We start from the raw sequence: 20410 nt of genomic DNA, 5'->3' as shown, positions 1-20410 counted from the left end.
AAGTTAATATCATGGTGGTTTAATTGCAGGCCAAATATTTGGTTTAACCTACTGACACAACTCACCACCCATTATAAGGTCATCCGTTAACATTTCTTTTTTTTTTTTTTCTTTTTATAATAAAAAAATGGGTAGAGGGTGATCCAAGTTGGCATCTTCCACTTGTGATTAGTTTATATATAATAACTCAAATTTTTCATTTTTATTTGCAACCAAAAAAAAAAAAATCATGTTTACAATATAATTAAGAATACGAAATTCTTTACTGTGTATTCCAATATTTTTTTACACTTCCTTTTTAGTGATGAATTATGAACAGTAATTGAGAATGTGAAATTCATTAATACTTAATTATATATAACTTAATTTCTTTCATGTTTACAATATAATTGACAATATGAAATGCATTGATATGTGCTCCAATTTATTTTTTACACTTCCCTTTAGTGATGAATTTTGTACGACAACTTTTTTTTTAGGGGAAATTTTGTACGATAACTGAGAATATGAAATTCATTAATACTTAATTATCTTCTCACTACTTTTATCGCAAGGTTCATTTGTTTTATAAATCCATGATAGATTATTTACCAAAGAAACAATCCATGGCAAATTTTGCAATAAATTAAATAGAGTGATTGCAAGTCAATTAAACCTTTTCTTGTGAAGTCGGTTGACTCTAGAGTCTTTTATTGTCAAATAATGAACCTAAAATCCAACCATGTTTATTAATGGCTAGAAAGAATTATATATATATATATATATATATATATATAAAGACTTTGAATATAAACCTATTTTTGAAAACTTTAAATTTACTTGATTCCTAAAATTTTTAAATAATACTTTAAACACTTATTCTTATTCGAATTCTTAAAAATATTATAAGTATAAATTTTCTTTTTTGATACTAGGAAAGGACTTTTGGACAGTAGGACAAGGGACTCATAGAGGCTTTCTTTTTGCCGTCGAGCTTCTTTTAAGCTTTCAGGCTTGCTTCCTAGAACTGATACTGTGATTCTCCAAATTGTATGGTTTGAATTGTTTGAGAATGTGTGATGCGGACATGTGTTGAGTCTTACATTGGGTGTTTACTAAGTGGATCTTGGGTTTATAAATGATTACAAGAAGTTCCAATTGTAATTTAACTAGTAATTTTAGAGTATATGTGCAAATGTGATTGACACTTTCCTCGGGTTGTTACAAATGGTTTCCGAGTAAACCCAATAACGTCATGTGGCTAAAAAAAGAATGATTGATACTTCAAATAAAAGGTTGAACAAAATTGATTCAATATCAAATGTAATTATTGCAAGTCTTTTATTGCAAGTCTTCAATAATATTCTACCAAAAAAAATGCCCAAAAAAGAGTGATTGATACTGTAGATACCGCATTTTGTACTCCCTACAATGCGGGCCTCCGTTCCTCAACGATGGTAAAAAAAGCCCAAGGTTGATTTAAGGCCCAATCAGATTATAAATTGACATAAGTAAGGCTTTATGGAAAATATAACTCTTTTATGAATAAAATAAATCTATTTTTGGAAATTAAAGACCACCAAAACCCTAGGGTTGTGTACACATACACACATATGCGTACACATGCATGGGCCTGCGTATGCAGCTAAGGTTCCAGAAGCTATGAAATGCAAGTTTTCTGCATTAAAAACTGAGATTTGGAATGAATCCCACATTGTCTGGGAGCCATTCCAAACCCCTATTTTCTCAATACAAAAAGCCATACATGGTACCTTTTCAAGACACATAGAAAATCCTAACAGAAAACCTAAGTAGAAATAGTGAATCAAAGAGGGAGTTTTTCACAAAACATCCTTAAATCAATTTTCTTTTGATTGGGACATTTTTTGGTCATAATATTTGAGTTTTAAAATTACTAATCACTTTTGTATTTGATTATGAATAGATTGATTGAGGGGAACGATCAAAATCAAGCTTGAAAAGCTTCTTGTTTGAGGTATTGAGCTCTAACATTTTTTATTTTCATTTCTTTATTTTAATTCTATTTTCTTTTTGTTTTCCTTCTTTGTTTATGTTTTAGTATGTTCAGGCAGCCTAGGGTTTGGTAGTTTACTATTTAAAAGCATGTTTGGTTGTTAGATTTGTTAGTTTTAAGTTTTGCTCTGTGTTTCTGTATTTCTGGGTTAGGGTTCAAGGTGTGTCTACGTGCGTATGCTTCTTGCATGCATACACAGGCTCAAAGTATGTGTATGTATACAACTGGCTTGCGTATGCAGGCCTATGTATGTGCACGTATACTCGTGCCTAGAAACTCTAATTTGAGTTTTCCACTTCTGTTTCTTCTTTTCTTTCACATAACATGATTCTATTTTGACCTACTTTTATGCTTTTGAGTCTCTGTGTCTCTATTTGATTGTTTGTTTGCATTTAACATGCTAGATTAGGGTTTCTTTCTATTTCTTGCTTTTATATGCCATGAACACGCATTCAAATGTCCATGCATTAATGTATAGGTGCTATGGTGCAACGAGGTAAGTAAAGGTGAGTCATGCATTTCACATGATCAAGCATTTGTTTGTTATATGACATTGATATTCCCTTGATGAATGTGTATATGCAAAGTCCATGTGCTATGCTATCAATATGATAAACATGTTTGTTTGATTGCTACTATGTTGTTGCCTTTAAGATACCTTGTTTGCTTGCTGCCTTGGATGAGATGAGATGATTACCATGATAAATGTATGCTAGGTTTAAGGTGGATTACCATGATAGATGTATGCCAGGTTTGATGTGGATTACCATGATATATGTATGCTAGGGTTTATGATGATATGAGAAGCATGATAGATGTATGTTAGGATTTGGGATGAAATGCCATGTTGTATGCTTAGATGTATGATAGTGTGTGTGTGTGAGTATAGAATGCAATATTGAAGGTGCCTTTAATGAGATTAAGATGTAAGATACAATGAATGGACCTTGACCCACAGGTCGGGTGGTTTCGGGTGCCTAATACCTTCCCAAAATCATACCTAAACTCCGAACCCATACTCTAGTAGTAAAATCAGTCCTTCCATGTAAGGACACTATGTAAATGGTTCCTAGACCTAATCTAGGTGGCGTCTCCATTTTTTCTTCACCTTGGCCCCTATCCACTCGGCCGAGGCGTACTCCCCTTTCCTCCCCCAAGGAAGGAAAAATTGGTGGCATCCACAAATACTTTTTCAAAGCTGATACCACACAATGAAAAGTTTGAAAAAAATTGATTCAGTATCAAACCTAATTACTGCAAGTCTTCAATAATTCTCCACCAAAAAAAATGCCCAAAAAAGAGTGATTGATACTTCCACAAAGCTGATACCACACAGTGAAAAGGTTGATCAAAATTGATTTAGTATCAAACGCAATTATTACAAGTCTTCAATAATACTCCACCGAAAAAAAAAAAAAAAAAAAAAAAAAAAAAAAAGAATAACTGTTGTGGGGGTAAAAGTTCATCAGTCCACAGTGGGCCTTGGCATCCATGCGAGGCCCAACCATGACAAGAAGTGCGGACATGGCCAGAGGGCTTCCAGCCCAGCCCTGTTGGGCTGGGCCGGGCCGGGCCTACCCAAGAGGCGTCCGAGGAGGAATGTCTCCTCGGACGCATCAAATGGAAATCCAACGCATACCCTTCACATAGTGGGAAATCGTCCCAAATCGAAGGAAAGTGTTGGACGCACAGGGGGGCAACCACAACTGCCGCATTAAATGCCAGGAAGCTACTTTTCCAGCCACATTAATGTGGAGAGGACAGGAGAACAGTATTGTCTTGGCCAGTGCAACTCACAGAAAAAGAGGATGATGTCCTATGGGACAGGCACTCAAGTAGAGGCCTAGATGATCAACAGGTGTATGGCCATTATCATTCGAAGGATGCTATATAAGAGAAGAAAACCCCCACGATCAGGGGATCGGAAAAGGGAGAGCAAAAAAAGTAAGGAAAAGAGAGAAGAAGAAGAAGAAGTTCTGTAAGAAAAGCATAAGTTGTTGTTCCATAAACTGTTATCTCAGGAAACCTAATGAAGCGCCCCCCACGTTCAAACGGTTGCATGGCTTACTAACCATTACGTGCACTCTGTCTTGACCTAGTTCTTCGACCCACTCTCTATAAATTCATTGTTGAGGGTCTTTTGGGCCAGAATCGTCTGCTCACTGGGCCTGGGCCCCAAAATCCGTCCTTACAATTGGCACCGTCTGTGGGAAGAATTTGTGTCTCGACAAGTGAACAGTAAGAAATGGAAGGATCAGGCCCGCGCCAAACCGGACACGCAGATTCTCAACGGCAAGACAATTTTTTAAATGTCGAACGAGGGAACGACCAGGATAACCAATGGGAGGGAAGCGTGAACACCTCTTATACGAGCAAAAATCGTTCAAAGGGGAAGGATCATGCATCCCGTGAGAAAGACGATCGAAAGGCTTTACGAAAAGAGATTGATGACTTGAAGAAAAAACTGCGCCGAGCACAACAGAAACGTCCTTTACCCTCCTCGGGCTCTAGCAGTGGCGAGGATAATGAATACCGGCGAAGATCAAGAACGCCTCCGAGCGAAACATTTTCCTATGAGGAAGAGAGGCCTCGTAAACGCAGCCACAAAAGCCCATCTTACCAAGGCCTGGCCAATGATGCCATGAGTAAGGCCCTGGATCGCATCTCCCAGTCGCCGTTTACCCGTAGAATAGAGAGGGCAATGCTTCCTCGGTGGTTTCATCAACCAACGTTCGCCATATACAATGGTCGGTCCGACCCAGTGGAGCATGTGAGCCAATTCAATCAAAGAATGGCTGTCCACACCAGGGATGAGGCGTTAATGTGTAGGATATTCCCATCTAGTTTGGGACCCATGGCGATGAGATGGTTTGATTCCCTCCAGCCAAATTCCATAGATTCCTTTAAACAGCTGACGCAGGCTTTTGGTTCACGTTTCATCACCAGCACTAGAGTCCCTCGGCCCCTCGATTCCCTCCTATCCCTATCCATGCGGGAAGGAGAGACGCTGAAGGCCTACTCGGATAGATACTGGGAAACATATTACGAGATCGAAGGGAAAAATGAGGATGTCGCCATCAGCGCGTTCAAAAGGGGCTTACCGACAGAACATGGCTTAAGAAAGTCCCTCACTGGAAAGCCAGTCACCAGTGTGTGCCAGCTTATGGACCGAATTGACAAGTATAAAAGGGTCGAGGAGGACCAGCAAATGGGGAAGGGAAAAGCGAAGGTCGTCCCTCAGGAGAGGAGGGACTTCAGGTCGGAACGGTTTAACAACAGTAACAGGCCGAGAAGGGACTATGTAGAATAATCTGGATCCGTTGGGACTCAGACAGTCCATGCTGTGTTCCGGGAACCTATCCACAAAATCCTAGAGAAGGTGAAGTATGAGCCTTTCTTTCAGTGGCCGAACAAGATGGCTGGCGATCCTTTGAAGCGTAATCAGAACCTATATTGCGCATACCATCAGGAACCCGATCACACTACTGATGATTGTAGGAACCTGAAGAACTATTTAGACAGGCTCGTCCGAGAAGGGAAGCTAAGACATCTGCTGTATCGCTCTGAAAGATGGCAAGAACAGTCAAGTAATGAAACCAGACAAAGTGCGTTGAGGCCGCCCATTGGCACGATTAATGTCATTCTCGCCGCACCTGGAAGGACAGGCTCTGTCCCCTTCAGGGTAATGTCAGTGAGCAATCTCCCGACTAAGCCAGATGACAGGGAACCTAAGAGGGCTAGGGTGAGCGCCACGCCATTGATTGGGTTCACGGAGGAAGACAAACAAGGGACTATCCAGCCCCATGATGATGCCTTAGTCGTGACGCTCAGGATAGGAGGTTATGATGTCAAAAGGGTGTTAGTTGATCAAGGCAGCGCGGTGGAGATAATGTACCCTGATTTGTATAAGGGATTGAACTTGAAACAGGAAGACCTGTTGCCATACAATTCCCCCCTGCTTAGCTTTGAAGGAAAGGTCGTCATCCCAAAAGGCATGATTAGGTTGCCGGTGCAAACGGAGTCGGAGGTGGTAGAAGTGAACTTCATTGTCGTAGATGCATACTCCCCTTACACAGCCATAGTGGCCCGGCCATGGCTTCATACCCTAGGGGTTGTGTCATCAACCTTGCACCAAAATGTGAAATATCCGTCAGGAGGCCAGGTCAAAGAGATAATAAGGAACCAGGGGGTTGCTAGGCAATGCATGGTGTCGGCAATCCTGCGAAAGCAGGATCGTGTAACTTCCACGTCGGCCAAGAGCGGCTTATAGCAATTAATGACTACGGTCCAAACTGCGGGTAGTGGAGGACCAGCCATGGAGGTGAACTGTGAGGAGTTGGAGAAAGCACTCGTCGGATCTGACCCAGAGAGGTTTTTTCAAACTGGCTCAGAATTGCCGCCCCAAGAGAAGTCAGCAATGACTGCCTTCCTCCGACAGAATTTAGACGTGTTTGCTTGGGACCCCTATGAGGCCCCCGGGGTAGATCCAGATTTCATCTGCCACCGCCTTAATGTGAACCCGGCCATAACCCCTAAGAGGCAAGCCCCTCGACGACCATCGAAAGAACATACTGACGCCGTGATAGAAGAGGTCACAAGATTGAAGAAAGCAGGGGCTATCAAAGAGGTCTTCTATCCTGAGTGGTTAGCCAACACGGTGGTGGTGAGGAAGAAGAGCGGGAAATGGAGGGTCTGCGTAGACTTCACCGACCTAAACAAGGCATGCCCAAAGGATCCCTTCCCTATGCCCCGGATAGACCAGTTGGTAGATTCGACTGTCGGACATCCTAGAATTAGTTTCCTAGACGCTTTTCAAGGTTACCACCAGATACCCTTGGCCGCCGAAGACCAGGAGAAGACTGCTTTTGTCACCCCAGTTAGGAATTATCATTATAAAGTAATGCCCTTCGGCCTAAAAAATGCCGGGTCAACCTATCAGAGGATGATGACCAAGATGTTTGAACATCAGATGGGTAAAAACATTGAAGTGTACATAGACGACATGGTGGTTAAAAGTAAGCTGGCTCCCAACCATATTGATGATCTCGGGAACGTTTTTCAAACACTAAGAAAGTATAAACTACGGCTGAACGCGACCAAATGCTCATTTGGAGTGGGATCTGGAAAGTTCTTGGGCTATATGGTGACTCACAGAGGCATCGAGGCTAACCCTGACCAAATAAGAGTCATCCATAACTTACAGCCTCCTCGGAACCCAAAGGAAGTCCAGAAGCTTACTGGTATGATAGCAGCTTCAAACCGTTTCATCTCGCGCTCAGCAGATAGATGCAGGCCATTTTTTCTCCTATTGCACAAGTGGAAAGGATTTGAGTGGGATGAGGAATGCGCTACTGCTTTCCAACAGCTAAAGGAATACCTCACCCAACCATCGATTATGTTCAGTCCCGAGGCCGACGAGGTTTTGTTCGCCTACATAGCAGTGGCTCCACATGCAGTAAGCTTGGTGCTTATCCGAGAAGACAACAGCACACAGCGACCAATCTATTACGTTAGCAAATCGCTGCAGGAGGCAGAAACCCGTTACCTCCCCCTCAAAAAGGCTATCCTGGCCATCGTGCAGGCCACAAGAAAACTTCCCCACTATTTTCAAGCACACACGGTTGTGGTGTTAACTCAACTCCCCTTAAAATCCATCCTACGCAGCGCCGATTACACAAGTAGAATTGCAAAATGGGAAACTATTTTGGGCGCCTTTGACATTAAATACATGCCTCGTACCGCTATAAAGGGCCAGGTCCTCGCGGACCTGGTGGCAGAGTTTGCGGAGCCCGCATCAGAGGGAAAGGAAGTGTTGGTCTTACTGGGGGCTGATGAGAAGATGATCAACACGGTCTCCCAGCACGAAAACACCTGTTGGAAAGCGCACGTCGATGGCGCAGCGAACCAAAGGGGCTCAGGGTTAGGACTTGTCCTGCTCTCACCTGAAGGGATAACCATAGAGAAGTCACTGAGACTCGGGTTTTCAGCCACAAATAACGAAGCCGAATATGAGGCGCTACTGGAAGGAATGGGAATGATCCGGAAGTTGGGAGGAAAATCTGTAGACATGTTCTCGGATTCAAGACTTATTGTGGGGCAGATAAATGGGGACATGGAGGCAAAGGACGAAAGAATGCAGGAGTATCTAGTTCGGGTTAAGCACCTACAGACCCAATTTCATCACTTCCGCCTGACGCACGTATCCAGAAGTGGGAACACTCATGCTGATTCTCTTGCAACGTTGGCTACCTCCTCGGCTCAACCCCTGCCTCGAGTCATTTTGGTAGAAGAGGTCCTCCGTCCATCAACAGAAAGGGCCAATGGGATTGGAATACATAGCATCAGGGCCGGACCGAGCTGGATGGACCTTATCGTTCTATACTTAAAGCATGACACCTTGCCAGACGATAAGGTTGAGGCTGGCAAAATCAGGAGAAAGGCTGCCCGATTCTAGTTATCGGAGGACTTCAAGCTTTACAGACACTCGTTTTCAGGGCCGTACCTGCTATGTGTACCCCCAGAGGCTGCAGAACTCATCCTGGAAGAGTTACATGAAGGAATTTGCGGAAGTCACACAGGGGGTAGGTCTTTGTCTCATAGAGCCTTAACGCAGGGTTATTGGTGGCCGAGCATGCATAAGGAAGCCCTGGATTATGTGAAGAAGTATGACCAATGCCAAAGATTCGCCCCGAGCATACACCAGCCTGGTGGAGAGCTAAACCCAATGTCTAGTCCCTGGCCATTTGCACAATGGGGCCTAGATATACTTGGTCCATTCCCCAAGGCAACAGGGAATAGAAAATTTCTTCTCGTCGGCACCGACTACTTCACCAAATTGGTAGAGGCGGAGGCGCTGGCAAACATTAGAGACGTCGATGTCAAGAAGTTTCTCTAGAAGAATATAGTCACCAGGTTTGGCACCCCGCACACCCTAGTGTCGGACAACGGGCTCCAGTTTGATAGCAAAGCCTTTAGAAGGTACTGCAGCGAGCTGGGAATTGTTAACCGGTATTCCACGCCAGCTTACCCCCAGAGTAATGGCCAAGCAGAAGCCGTCAACAAGACCATATTGAACGGACTGAAAAAGAGACTAGATGACTCAAAAAGAAGATGGGTAGAAGAGTTAGCCCATGTCCTATGGACATACCGCACCACGCCTCGTAGGTCCACAGGGGAAACCCCTTTTTCGATGACCTACGGGGCCGAGGCTGTCATTCCACTGGAGGTGAACTTCCCGACCCAGAGGACTACCACCTTTTGCCCCGCTACCAATGACAAACTTCTAGAAAAGAGCTTGGACCTCATCGATGAAAGAAGGGAAGGCGCGATGGTCCACTTAGCTAACTATCAGTAGAAGCTTAAGCAAGGCTACGACGCCAAGATGAAGTCCAGGCCCTTGGCGCCTGGAGATCTAGTACTGAGGAAAGTCCTGGGCACTGCAAGGAACCCCGCATGGGGGAAGCTAGGACCAAACTGGGAGGGACCGTACCGCATCACTTCCGTAGCTGGAGCAGGAGCCTACTATTTAGAAGACTTGGATAAACGTGTAGTCCCACGCCCTTGGAATGTAAATAACCTGAAAAGGTACTGTTATTAATGAAAGATGTAATCTTTGGTGCCGTGTTGCTGCAAAGTAATTCTCACGAAGAGTTAAACAGAACCCAAGTCCTGCCTGGCTCTTCGGACCACAGGCTTGGGGGAAGTTAACTGCAAAGTAATTCTCACGAAGAGTTAAACAGAACCCAAGTCCTGCCTGGCTCCTCGGACCATAGGCTTGGGGGAAATTAACTGCAAAGTAATTCTCACGCAGAGTTAAACAGAACCTAAGTCCTGCCTGGCTCCTCGGACCACAAGCTTGGGGGAAATTAGTTGCAAAGTAATTCTCACGAAGAGTTAAACAGAACCCAAGTCCTGCCTGGCTCCTCGGACCACAGGCTTGGGGGAAATTAGCTGCAAAGTAATTCTCACGAAGGGTAAAACAGAACCCAAGTCCTGCCTGGCTCCTCGGACCATAGGCTTGGGGGAAATTAGCTACAAAGTAATTCTCACACAGAGTTAAACAGAACCCAAGTCCTGCCTGACTCCTCGGACCACAGGCTTGGGGGAAATTAGCTGCAAAGTAATTCTCACGCAGAGTTAAACAGAACCCAAGTCCTGCCTGGCTCCTCGGACCACAAGCTTGGGGGAAATTAGCTGCAAAGTAATTCTCACGCAGAGTTAAACAGAACCCAAGTCCTGCCTGGCTCCTCGGACCACAGACTCGGGGGAAATTAACTGCCAAGTGATTCTCCCTAAGTGTTAAATAGGGCCCAAATCCTGACTGGCTCTTCGGACCAGGGGCTTGGAGAAAATAAGGTTCGCAACCAACACACCTAATTATTAACTATCATTCCATTCACGTATTCATTCACTTACGCTCAGTTGTCAACAGTTAGCGACGGAGACATCCATTCATAATGAAAACAAAAAAAAAGAAGAGAGGTAGACAATAATATTTGAAAGAAAATAGCCCTTATCATTAAAATCCCCAAAAGTAATTCTGTTTACAAACACTGGTGAGGCAAAACAAAATGGGATACAAAAGGCAAGGCTAACAAATCCTACACTAGTCTCCTAAGGGCCTTGAGCAGGATTGGGCTGATCATCGGCTACTTAGGTCCCCGGGGCAACCTCCTTGGCTTGTGCAACGATCTCGTTGATGGAAAGGCTGTCGTCAGGTGTCCTGTCCTGCACGGTCTGCTCATTGCCCCCAGCCTCGAGAATAGATGAGTCAGTTGGAAGAGGCTCTTTGGAGGCGTCCTCATCAGGGATTTCGCGTACATCCTGTGGAAAGAAGATGTTCTCAGCCTTCCTGAGATCAGAATCCGCTGGGACACCTGCCCGATCCAGGGCTACACCCCAGGACGTGGTGATGTATTCCCTGCAGACAATGGCCACCTCCTCGGTAATCCTAGCCTCAGTATCACGCACTGCACGCTCATACGAGGCCGCTACAGCCCTCTCAGCAACCTCCCTGGCCAGGCGGGCCTCCTCTTTGGTCCTTGCAAGCTCAGCCTGGAGCGTAGAAACCGCCTGCTGCTCCGCTGTAAGTGTCTTCTCAGATTGACGGAGCTTTACGCGCAGCTCCTCAGCTTGCTTTTCGGCATTCTTAACGCCGGCCTCCGCGCTCGCATGAGCCTTCTTCACCTCTTTTAATTCTTTATCCTAACGCTCAAAGTCCAGTTTGAGGTCAGCAGTAGCCTTCTCGGCGGCATAGCGGGACAGAGCCTCCTTATGCAAGTCCTCGCGAGCCTTCTTGGCCCATTCCTCCACAACAAAAATTTGTTGAGTGACCTGCGCCCAGAAGTAAATAAAACCCTATTAGAACATGACAATAGCAGGATGCACAATATGGGGACGAGATAGAAGATTCTACTTACCATAGCCATATCCCTCTTCAAGGACATGAAAAGTTCTGGTTGACGAGTCTTCCTGAGCCCCTCCATATCACGAGGCAAGAGAAGAGGTTGCTGCAGGGCATCAGCTAGGTAGGATGCCTGCTCTCGTTGGGATTCCCATAGGGTAGCATCCCAGGGAATAGAGGCGGCGTCCAATTCGATCCGCGGCGACCATATTCGTTGTTCCCTACGGGTGGCTGCCTCGTCTCGGGTATCAGTGGACCTAGTCCTCTTATCCCGGGGCTCTTTCGTCTCCTTCCCCTTCTTCTGAGGCCTAGCCTTCTCACGGCTGATCTCTCCCTCCTCCGTTTCTTCTACCTGCCTTTTTCGCCTTAAGTTAATCATAGGCTGCAGCGCTGCGTCCGACGAGGGGGGAGGGAGAGGAGGAGCGAGAGCCTTAGTGGCAGCTCGTTCCTTCGAGACATCCTTAGAGGATTGCCCCTTACTCCTGCTGGATAAAAGGCCCCTGAGGCCTGTCCTCGGCTGCAAGTCCATTCCTTCTTCTTCGACTTCCTCGCTAGTGTCAATTTGTGCGATGACTAGACCAGTATCAGGAGCCGCTGAAGCGCGGTCTAGATCGGCGTCGGTGTCTGAGAGCTCTACTACCCTGGCCGACACCTCTCCTTCCTCGGGAAAATGGAACTGGTCTATTTGTTCTTCCAAGGATGAATGCGAAGAACCAGCCTCCTCTTCCGGGATAACCACTGGGGGAAAAGCACATTGGGGAGGCAGCTGAACAGGAGGTAAGTCTGTTGAAGCAAGGAACCCCGGTATGGATACGTCAATACGTGCCAATAGAGGACTGCCAGCCATTATAGCTTGGCCGGGGTCCACCAAGGATCGAGTGAGAGGAACGTAGTCCAAAATCAGAGGAGCCGACCGTAATTGTTCGTCCTCACTCACGAAAATCTCAGATCGGAGGAGGAAATTTAGAGCCGGGACGTTGACCAAGCTCAGCCGAGGGGATGTTCGCTCTTTGTCTGCAAAGGCCATCAAAGGGTTTGTTAGTCCGAGGAGGCATGCAACCAAACCAACAAGTTCAAAAAGTAAAAAGAAAGAAAGAAAAGCAAAAAGGGGGGAGAGCTCAAAACTAGGGTCCTCCCCACGAAATCTAATTCTATGACACCCCACCTGGCTCTCCTGCCCTAGTCGGACAGTGAATGCCATCATGCCATGGTTCAGAGACGATCAGATGGTCTTCCTTCAAGCCTTTGCTGGACTTGGGAAGACAGGATATCAACCTCACTTCGTCAGTCCTGGACTTTAGGTAATATGAGTCGCCGAGCTTATGGCATTCATAGAGATGAACCACGTCGTGCCATGAAAGGCCGAGGTTCATCTGGTCGTTTAAGGCGTCGGCGCACCCCAGGATCCGGAACAGGTTCGCGGTGCACTGGTGTAGGGCCAACCTATGACAACGTAGGTAGTCCCTAGTTATTCTCCCCATTGGAATCGTCATTCCTCCTTCCACGAAGGCTATCATTGGAATTGCGACTTCCCCCGTTCTTCTCTTGAAAAAAATTTCCTCCTAGTGGCAATATTCTAAACCTACCTTCGGTGGAATACGATACTTCGCCCTGAAGCCCGCCATACCGGCTGGAGTGTTTACCATTTTCTCAAGTCTACCCATCCCCTCTAATCGTAGACAACGAGAAGGCAATCTGTCTAATGAAGAGTAACGAAGGAGAAGCGTGCACTTACGGGTAAGGCGCTTGACGGAATCTTCGAGAGAACAGCGGCGAAGGTAAGAACGTGCTGAAGGAGAAGGCTCTGAGGTGTTCTGAATACTGGAGTGTTTGTCAAAAGCGAAGAAGTAACGCCTTCCAAAACCTTATATACTCAGAGGGAGATGGACAGACACACTCCAGCCTAGAGCAAATGAAATGTTGTCCACCGTTGATCCGGTCCCCAACCGTTGGATTGAGAGAGCAATAAATGCCTGCAACATTAATGAGGCACGTAAGGGCACACTTCCACACTTGCAGAGCAGGGATCCCCAGCGAACTATCCAGTGGGTATCAAAATCCCACATTTCCTCCTTGGATCAAGAAGAAAGAGGCGGAATTTTGAGGGGCTATTGTGGGGGTAAAAGTTCATCAGTCCACAGTGGGCCTTGGCATCCATGCGGGGCCCAACCATGACAAGAAGTGCGGACATGGCCAGAGGGCTTCCAGCCCAGCCCTGTTGGGCCGGGCCTACCCAAGAGGCATCCGAGGAGGAATGTCTCCTCGGACGCATCAAATGGGAATCCAACGCATACCCTTCACATAGTGGGAAATCGTCCCAAATCGAAGGAAAGTGCTGGACGCACAGGGGGGCAACCACAACTGCCGCATTAAATGCCAGGAAGCTACTTTTCCAGCCGCATTAATGTGGAGAGGACAGGAGAACAGTATTGTCTTGACCAGTGCAACTCACAGAAAAGGAGGATGATGTCCTATGGGATAGGCACTCAAGTAGAGGCCTAGGTGATCAACAGGTGTATGGCCATTATCATTCGAAGGATGCTATATAAGAGAAGAAAACCCCCACGATCAGGGGATCGGAAAAGGGAGAGCAAAAAAAGTAAGGAAAAGAGAGAAGAAGAAGAAGAAGTTCTGTAAGAAAAGTATAAGTTGTTGTTCCATAAACTGTTATCTCAGGAAACCTAATGAAGCGCCCCCCCAAATGGTTGCATAGCTTACTAACCATTACGTGCACTCTGTCTTGATCTAGTTCTTCGACCCACTCTCTATAAATTCATTGTTGAGGGTCTTTTGGGCCAGAATCGTCTGCTCACTGGGCCTGGGCCCCAAAATCCGCCCTTACAACTGTATTAGTTATTTACACCCCTGTAAACTCATATTGTTTAACATAATTTATTAACCAAGTTGTTTCTTAGGTTTATTATGCAGATCTAGTATAAATCATAATAAATCACATCATACACAGCGGAAAAGTAAAGAACATGATACGATTACTCAGGAAAACCAATGAAATTGTCTAGTTTTAAGGTAAAAAACCTAGGGAGGATTTAACCTAAACAATCCACAATGCAACAAATTCACTAAATAGAATGGAACCGTTTACAATAGATTTTTCCCTAGATCTAATACTACCTCATGTAGTACTTACTCTCTGAATTCATAGACTCTTTTATTCTGAATCTGTTGCACACAAACACTCCAGTTTGTGATTTTGAGATCTCCATTCAAAGGTTTAGATCATCAGCAATAGTTGATCTTGTATGCAGCAACTTATCTCCACTGGTTCATGCAATATCAATCTAATCTCTAGTAGATGCTTATTGAGTTAGAAAGTTACAGAATCTCTCAAATCTCAGGAATAACTCACAAGTCTTGGAAAACATGTATTAGGGTTTTGCTTTTATACCTAGCATTGTTGGACTCAAACCCTAAACATTTTGCGAGCTTTCGGGTTTTATTTAAAATCAGCAAAAAACACATCTCGATCGGTTGAAGGTGTCTCTCGATCCGTCGAGAAAGGCAGATTCTGAATTCTTCTTTCTGTAACTTGATTATTCTTGAATCTTGACTTGAATCAACTTAAGCAATGACTAAAACTGTTCTAAGACATAAAAACCTTATACTAGACATGTTTTTGTACTCAGTTTGCCAACATACATAAAATTAGAATCTAAACATTTAATCCTAAATATTTAGAAACTAACAAACTGATACTTTTGCAAAGTTTAAAGTCTTCAATAATAATCAAAAGTAATTATTGCAATTCTTCAATAATACTTCTTCTTGTCAAGAAAAGAATGATTGATACTTTCGCAAAGTTGATAGTCTTCAATAATACTTCTCTACGCCCAAAAAAGAGTGATTGATACTTCTACAAAGCTAACACCACACAATGAAAAAGTTGAACAAAATTGATTTAGTATCAAATGTAATTATTGCAAGTCTTCAATAATACTCCACCGAAAAAAAAATGATTTAAAAAATAATTGTTGCAAGTCTTCAATAGTACTTCTTCAGTTCTTCTTGCCAAAAAAAAGAATAATTTAAACAATGGTGGTTCCAGAATTTTTTTCAAGGGGGGTTAACAGTGTTGTAATTTTTGTGCGCTAAAAGTTGTAATTTTTTGTCAAGGAAGAAAAAAAAATTTAGGGAAAAACAATTTCATTCCGCAGCCAATTGCAAAGTAAGCTAGAGTCCAGAGAGAAAGTTTATTTGCTTATTTATTTTTAAAAACAAAGCAACAATTTTAAGAGTAGAGCTACTAACACAATACTATCACTATCACAACAAAATCTAAGTCGCAAATTGTTAAAGATATGTAAAAAAATGATGTTATTTGCGGGTCAAGATAAAAATCAATTAAAACTTGCCACTTAACCTTTATTGTAAAATCATTGTGAAAATAATATTATGAAAATAACACTAAGATGATCATATTCAAGCTTATTTCAACTAGGATTAAACAAAATTTAGGGTTAAGGTGTTCAAAATTTTATTTGAGGGCCAAGGGGTTGAACTCCCTGGGCTGGCTATAAAGCCACCCCTGAATTTAAATATTTGACTGATAACATAGCTATTAATTTTTAATCTTCTTGAAATTTTGAAAGTATGAAGAATATGATAAGAAATTATAATTTAATGGTAGATTTGTCAAAATTAACATCCAAGAAAAAATATATAGTTCAAGTTTGTTGCCATTATCTAGTAGTATACTAGTTTGTAGGTAAACTTTCTTCACATTTGAATCTCACTCCACTATATAAAGTAACATTTATTTTTAGATGCTACTATAGTAAAAATGCAGTTGCTTCAGTATATATGCATGTTCGCGCATGTTTTTATGCCATTCACTTCTCAGTTTTCACCAATTCTCATTATGCAGCGCCCAGTGGCGGGTCTAGGAATTTTTTCCAGAGGGTTCATTAAGAAATATAAGTTAAAAAAAATTAATTAAAATAAAACTTTACTATATCAAGTTACCAACAAAAAAAACATGCAAATGCATAAAATTTTATAATTTCTTTCTACAAGTTTTCATATTTTGAATCATTACAAACCCTCTGTATTTCCTAAAAATTAAATTATATAAAGTTATATCATGTTTGTACTATACATGCACACATTTGTACACATCACAATTCACCGAAAAAAAAAATGTTCATAATCAATATTAAATACTCTCACACATATAATAAATATTTATAATAAAATAGACATTCGCAACTCACAAATATTCACTCTTTATTCTTAGAGTTTGAAGATACCAAAATAGTCAAATAATTAACTAAAATGAAATGAGATTCATAAAAAAGAGATTTATATGATCTGTGTTGTTGTTTGGTTTTAAGATGGGCTTATCTGTGTTGTTTTAGTTTTGGACTAGGTTGGCCTGTGTTATTGTTTAGTTTTGAGTTGGACTTATCTGTGATTAGGGTGTGCAAAATTTAAGTTAGGGTGTTCAAAAATATTTTTTAAAGTAAGCTAATAATTTATATAAATATATATATATATATATATATAAATATATATAATATTTTTATTTTCAAGTGGTTCAAATGAACCCCCTGAACAACACTTAACGCCACCCTGGCAGCGACCTCGAAAGCTGCTAAAAAATGTCGTTTTTCATTGACTCTAGGGTCGTTTGGTAACATTGTTCTAGTAACGTTGTATGTATTTTTTTTTAAATACATGTGGGTGAAAAAGTGTGTGAAAATATGTGTAAAGTTATTTAAAAACTGAAAAATGTTGCTTAAAATGTCATACCAAAAGGCCCTAGTCTCTAATCTCTATTCCGTTTTAGTCTTCGTTGACACCGATTTTCCAAAATCTAAAGACTTTTATGGCAGGCAGGAATTTACAAGCTCATTAAATTGAGCTTTTGACACAACTGAGTACTGGAATTCTTCTTTTTTTTTTTTTTTTTTTTTTTTTTTTTTTTTTTTTTTTTTTTTTTTTTTTTTTTTTAATTTTGTAAGTAATAAAGCTCTTACTCTTTTTTCGTCAATCTCTGCCTAGAAGGTTTTTATTTTTATTTTTATTTTTCTCAATTTTCTTTTCCTATGGAATGGCAGTTCTATTAAAAGAATAAGGAAATTAGATAATGTTCTTTTTTTTTTTTTAATCTCAATTCTTTGAGCCTCACTCGAGACCTGGGAGGAAAATTGCTATAATTATTTTAATAAGTTTGTAAATTAATGTCTAAAATATGATTTGTGCTATTTAAACTACATAATAAGTTAATATTTAAATTATTTTTCGGTGATTTAGTGATAATAAGTTTTATGTAATAAATTTTGCAATATTTCCATTATGATTCATTTATTTATTATTTTAAATTTATTTTTTGCTTTTTTTTTTTTGAGGAAGTATTTTTTGCCACATTCGTTTGTAGTGTCATACCAGTTTCTAAAAGTTATATAATAATTTTTGGCATATTTTTAGTTATATTACCGTATGTTTATGATTATAATTTTTCTTTTAACTAAAAGAGCTCTAATGAAATCAACGCACCCAAGCAAAGCTGGTATATGTAACGGGGTTTCATTCATATAGCTAAATTAAATTTTATTAAGCATGTGTAGGTCTTTACTTTGTAGTTATACATACTTATACCTCTCTCTCTCTCTCTCTCTCTCTCTCTCTCTCTCTCTCTCTCTCTCTCTCTCTCTCTCTCTATATATATATATATATATACACACACACACTAATGTGTAGCCCCGTGCATATGCACAAGTACAATTAAAAACAATAAAAATTATATAGTTCAAATTACAACTTTTTTTGAGAAGATGTTCAAATTATACATGATATTAGTTTACATTTTCTTTAAACCATACATTTTTAAAATATATTATGATTTCTCATTATGTGTGTGTGTGTGCGCGCGCAATTTAATTGAATTTAGACTCTTTGATTTTTGCACCCAATAATTCACTTGCCACAAAAATTAAAAAATTAGATAGATATGTGGTGGAAAATTAGACTCCAATTGAAATCCATTTTAAAATATAATTGAATTTGGACTTTTCGATTTTTACACTCAATAATTCACTTGGCACAAAATTAAAAATTAAATGGGACACGTGGAGCCAAATTGAAAATCCAATTAAAATCTAATTGGATTTTCTCTGAGTTTTGACTATTAATATATATATATATATAAAGAGAGAGAGAGAGAGAGAGAGAGATATGCGTGAATGTGTGTGTGGGGTCTTTCTTCCACCAAGCTTATTTCCATTTCTCTTTTCAATAATTTGAGTAAAGTTTGTAGAGATTCAAAGTTAGTAAGCACTAGTATTGGATGTGCTAATTTAATTTTGAGCTACTAGTAGAAGTGCACTATATCTCAATGCTACTCTTTTTTATTCTTTTATTTCTTATTCTCTCTCCTCTAACTAATGTCTCTCTCTATAGTAGTTGAGGTCTTTTTATTTTTTATATTTTTTATAAAGAAAATGTTGATTTTATTTTAAGTTATTTTAATGTGTGATGTATAAGTAAGAGATGAGATATGAAGTGTATTTTTTAATGCTATGTTAAAATAAATAAGGTAATTTTTAGGTACGTTAAAATAACACTTTAAAAAAAAAGAACGTAACACCGATGCCCTTAGAGCATCCCCATGGGTATGTGTAAAGTCTTGTAAAATAGAAAAAGTAACTGATTTTACACATTTTCGAGTAAAATAACATCCACATCAGTGGGTGTAAAATTGTACATAAATGCATAAGAGCTACAGTAGCCATGCAAATATGCACGGTTATTGTAGCTTTTGCATTTAATATTTTAATAATTTCTAATTCGCTCCTTTTTTCTCTTTCTTCTCTATCTGCAAAACTAACACATTCTCTCCCTCATCATATTCTTTCTTCATCTGATACACACACTTCCACTGACACAAAATCAAAAATCAACCACTAGAACAAAATCATTGGATCGGTGATTGGTGATTATGGATCATGGATTGGAGAGACGATTTGGATCGGTGATGTGGATCAATGATCGATAATCGTTGGATTGGTGATCGATGATGTGGATCAGTGATTGGAGAGGCGATGTGGATCAGTTCTGGGTTTTGATGGAGATTAGTGGATTGGAGAGGAGTTGTGGTGCTTGTGATGCTTGTTATGGTTGTTATGGTTGTGGTGTTGATGGAGTGTCTGTGATGGTGCTTCTAGGTTTTGTGGGTTGGCGGAGATCAGTGTTGATGGAGTGCTTGTGATGGTGCTCCTAGGTTTTGACTGTGAGAGAAAGACAAAGAAAGAAGAGCAAGAATAGGAAAAAGAAACGGGAGATAAAATAATATTAAAAAAATAGTATAAAAGTATTATTTATATAAAATATAGTGTATAACAGATGGATTGATGTGGATGTTTTGTAAAAATTGGTATGTAAAATAGAAAAAATAGTTTTTTTGTGCAAAATATATGATAAGTTTGCATTCACTAATGTGAATGCTCTTAGAGCATCCACAGCAGTAGAGCTAAAAATTTAGCTTTTTAGCTCCACCAAAAGTTACTTTATCTATTATACCTACACATATGCTGTAGCAGTGAATCTATTTTAGCTATCAACGTAATAAAATAATATAAATATCATAATAAAATAATATATCCCCTACAATAAAATAATATACCACCTACAATAAAATAATATATCCCACTACCCAAAAAAACAACCCAGCACCATCCACAACCACCTCTACCATCAGCCACCACCACCACCAGACATAACCAAACCCACAAACAAAATAAAAAATCAAACCACCATCATAGTCACCAATCCACCACCACAGCCACCAAACCCACAGGGAAAAAAAAAAATCAAACACTGTACCACCAAACCATAGCCACAACAACCACCATCGCCACCACCACAACCACCAAACCCACAAGAAAAAAAAAATCAAACCCACAAAAGAAAAAAAAAATCAAACATCATTCCCATATGAAAATACATTAAAAAAAAAAAACTCACTCACAGCAAAGAGA

At 41.0% G+C, this 20410-nt stretch overlaps 3 protein-coding genes across 3 annotated transcripts; all 3 read left to right on the top strand.

Moving 5' to 3' along the window:
* Nucleotides 1–4655: 4655 nt before the first annotated feature.
* LOC115966481 lies at nucleotides 4656–5324 on the top strand. The gene has a single exon (XM_031085713.1). It carries the CDS (start codon nucleotides 4656–4658, stop codon nucleotides 5322–5324), a length of 669 nt encoding a protein of 222 aa, XP_030941573.1.
* Nucleotides 5325–5429: 105 nt separating this feature from the next.
* Nucleotides 5430–6284, top strand: LOC115966480. Its single transcript, XM_031085712.1, has one exon. It carries the CDS (start codon nucleotides 5430–5432, stop codon nucleotides 6282–6284), a length of 855 nt encoding a protein of 284 aa, XP_030941572.1.
* Nucleotides 6285–6329: 45 nt separating this feature from the next.
* LOC115966479 lies at nucleotides 6330–8909 on the top strand. Its single transcript, XM_031085711.1, has 3 exons — nucleotides 6330–6605; nucleotides 6984–8436; nucleotides 8509–8909. Exons 1-3 carry the CDS (start codon nucleotides 6330–6332, stop codon nucleotides 8907–8909), a joined length of 2130 nt encoding a protein of 709 aa, XP_030941571.1.
* The last annotated feature ends 11501 nt before the right edge of the window (nucleotides 8910–20410 follow it).

Source organism: Quercus lobata, chromosome 11 (assembly GCF_001633185.2).
Source record: "Quercus lobata isolate SW786 chromosome 11, ValleyOak3.0 Primary Assembly, whole genome shotgun sequence".
Taxonomy (NCBI): Eukaryota; Viridiplantae; Streptophyta; class Magnoliopsida; order Fagales; family Fagaceae; genus Quercus; species Quercus lobata.
This window is presented reverse-complemented; position numbering and strand designations above follow the sequence as displayed.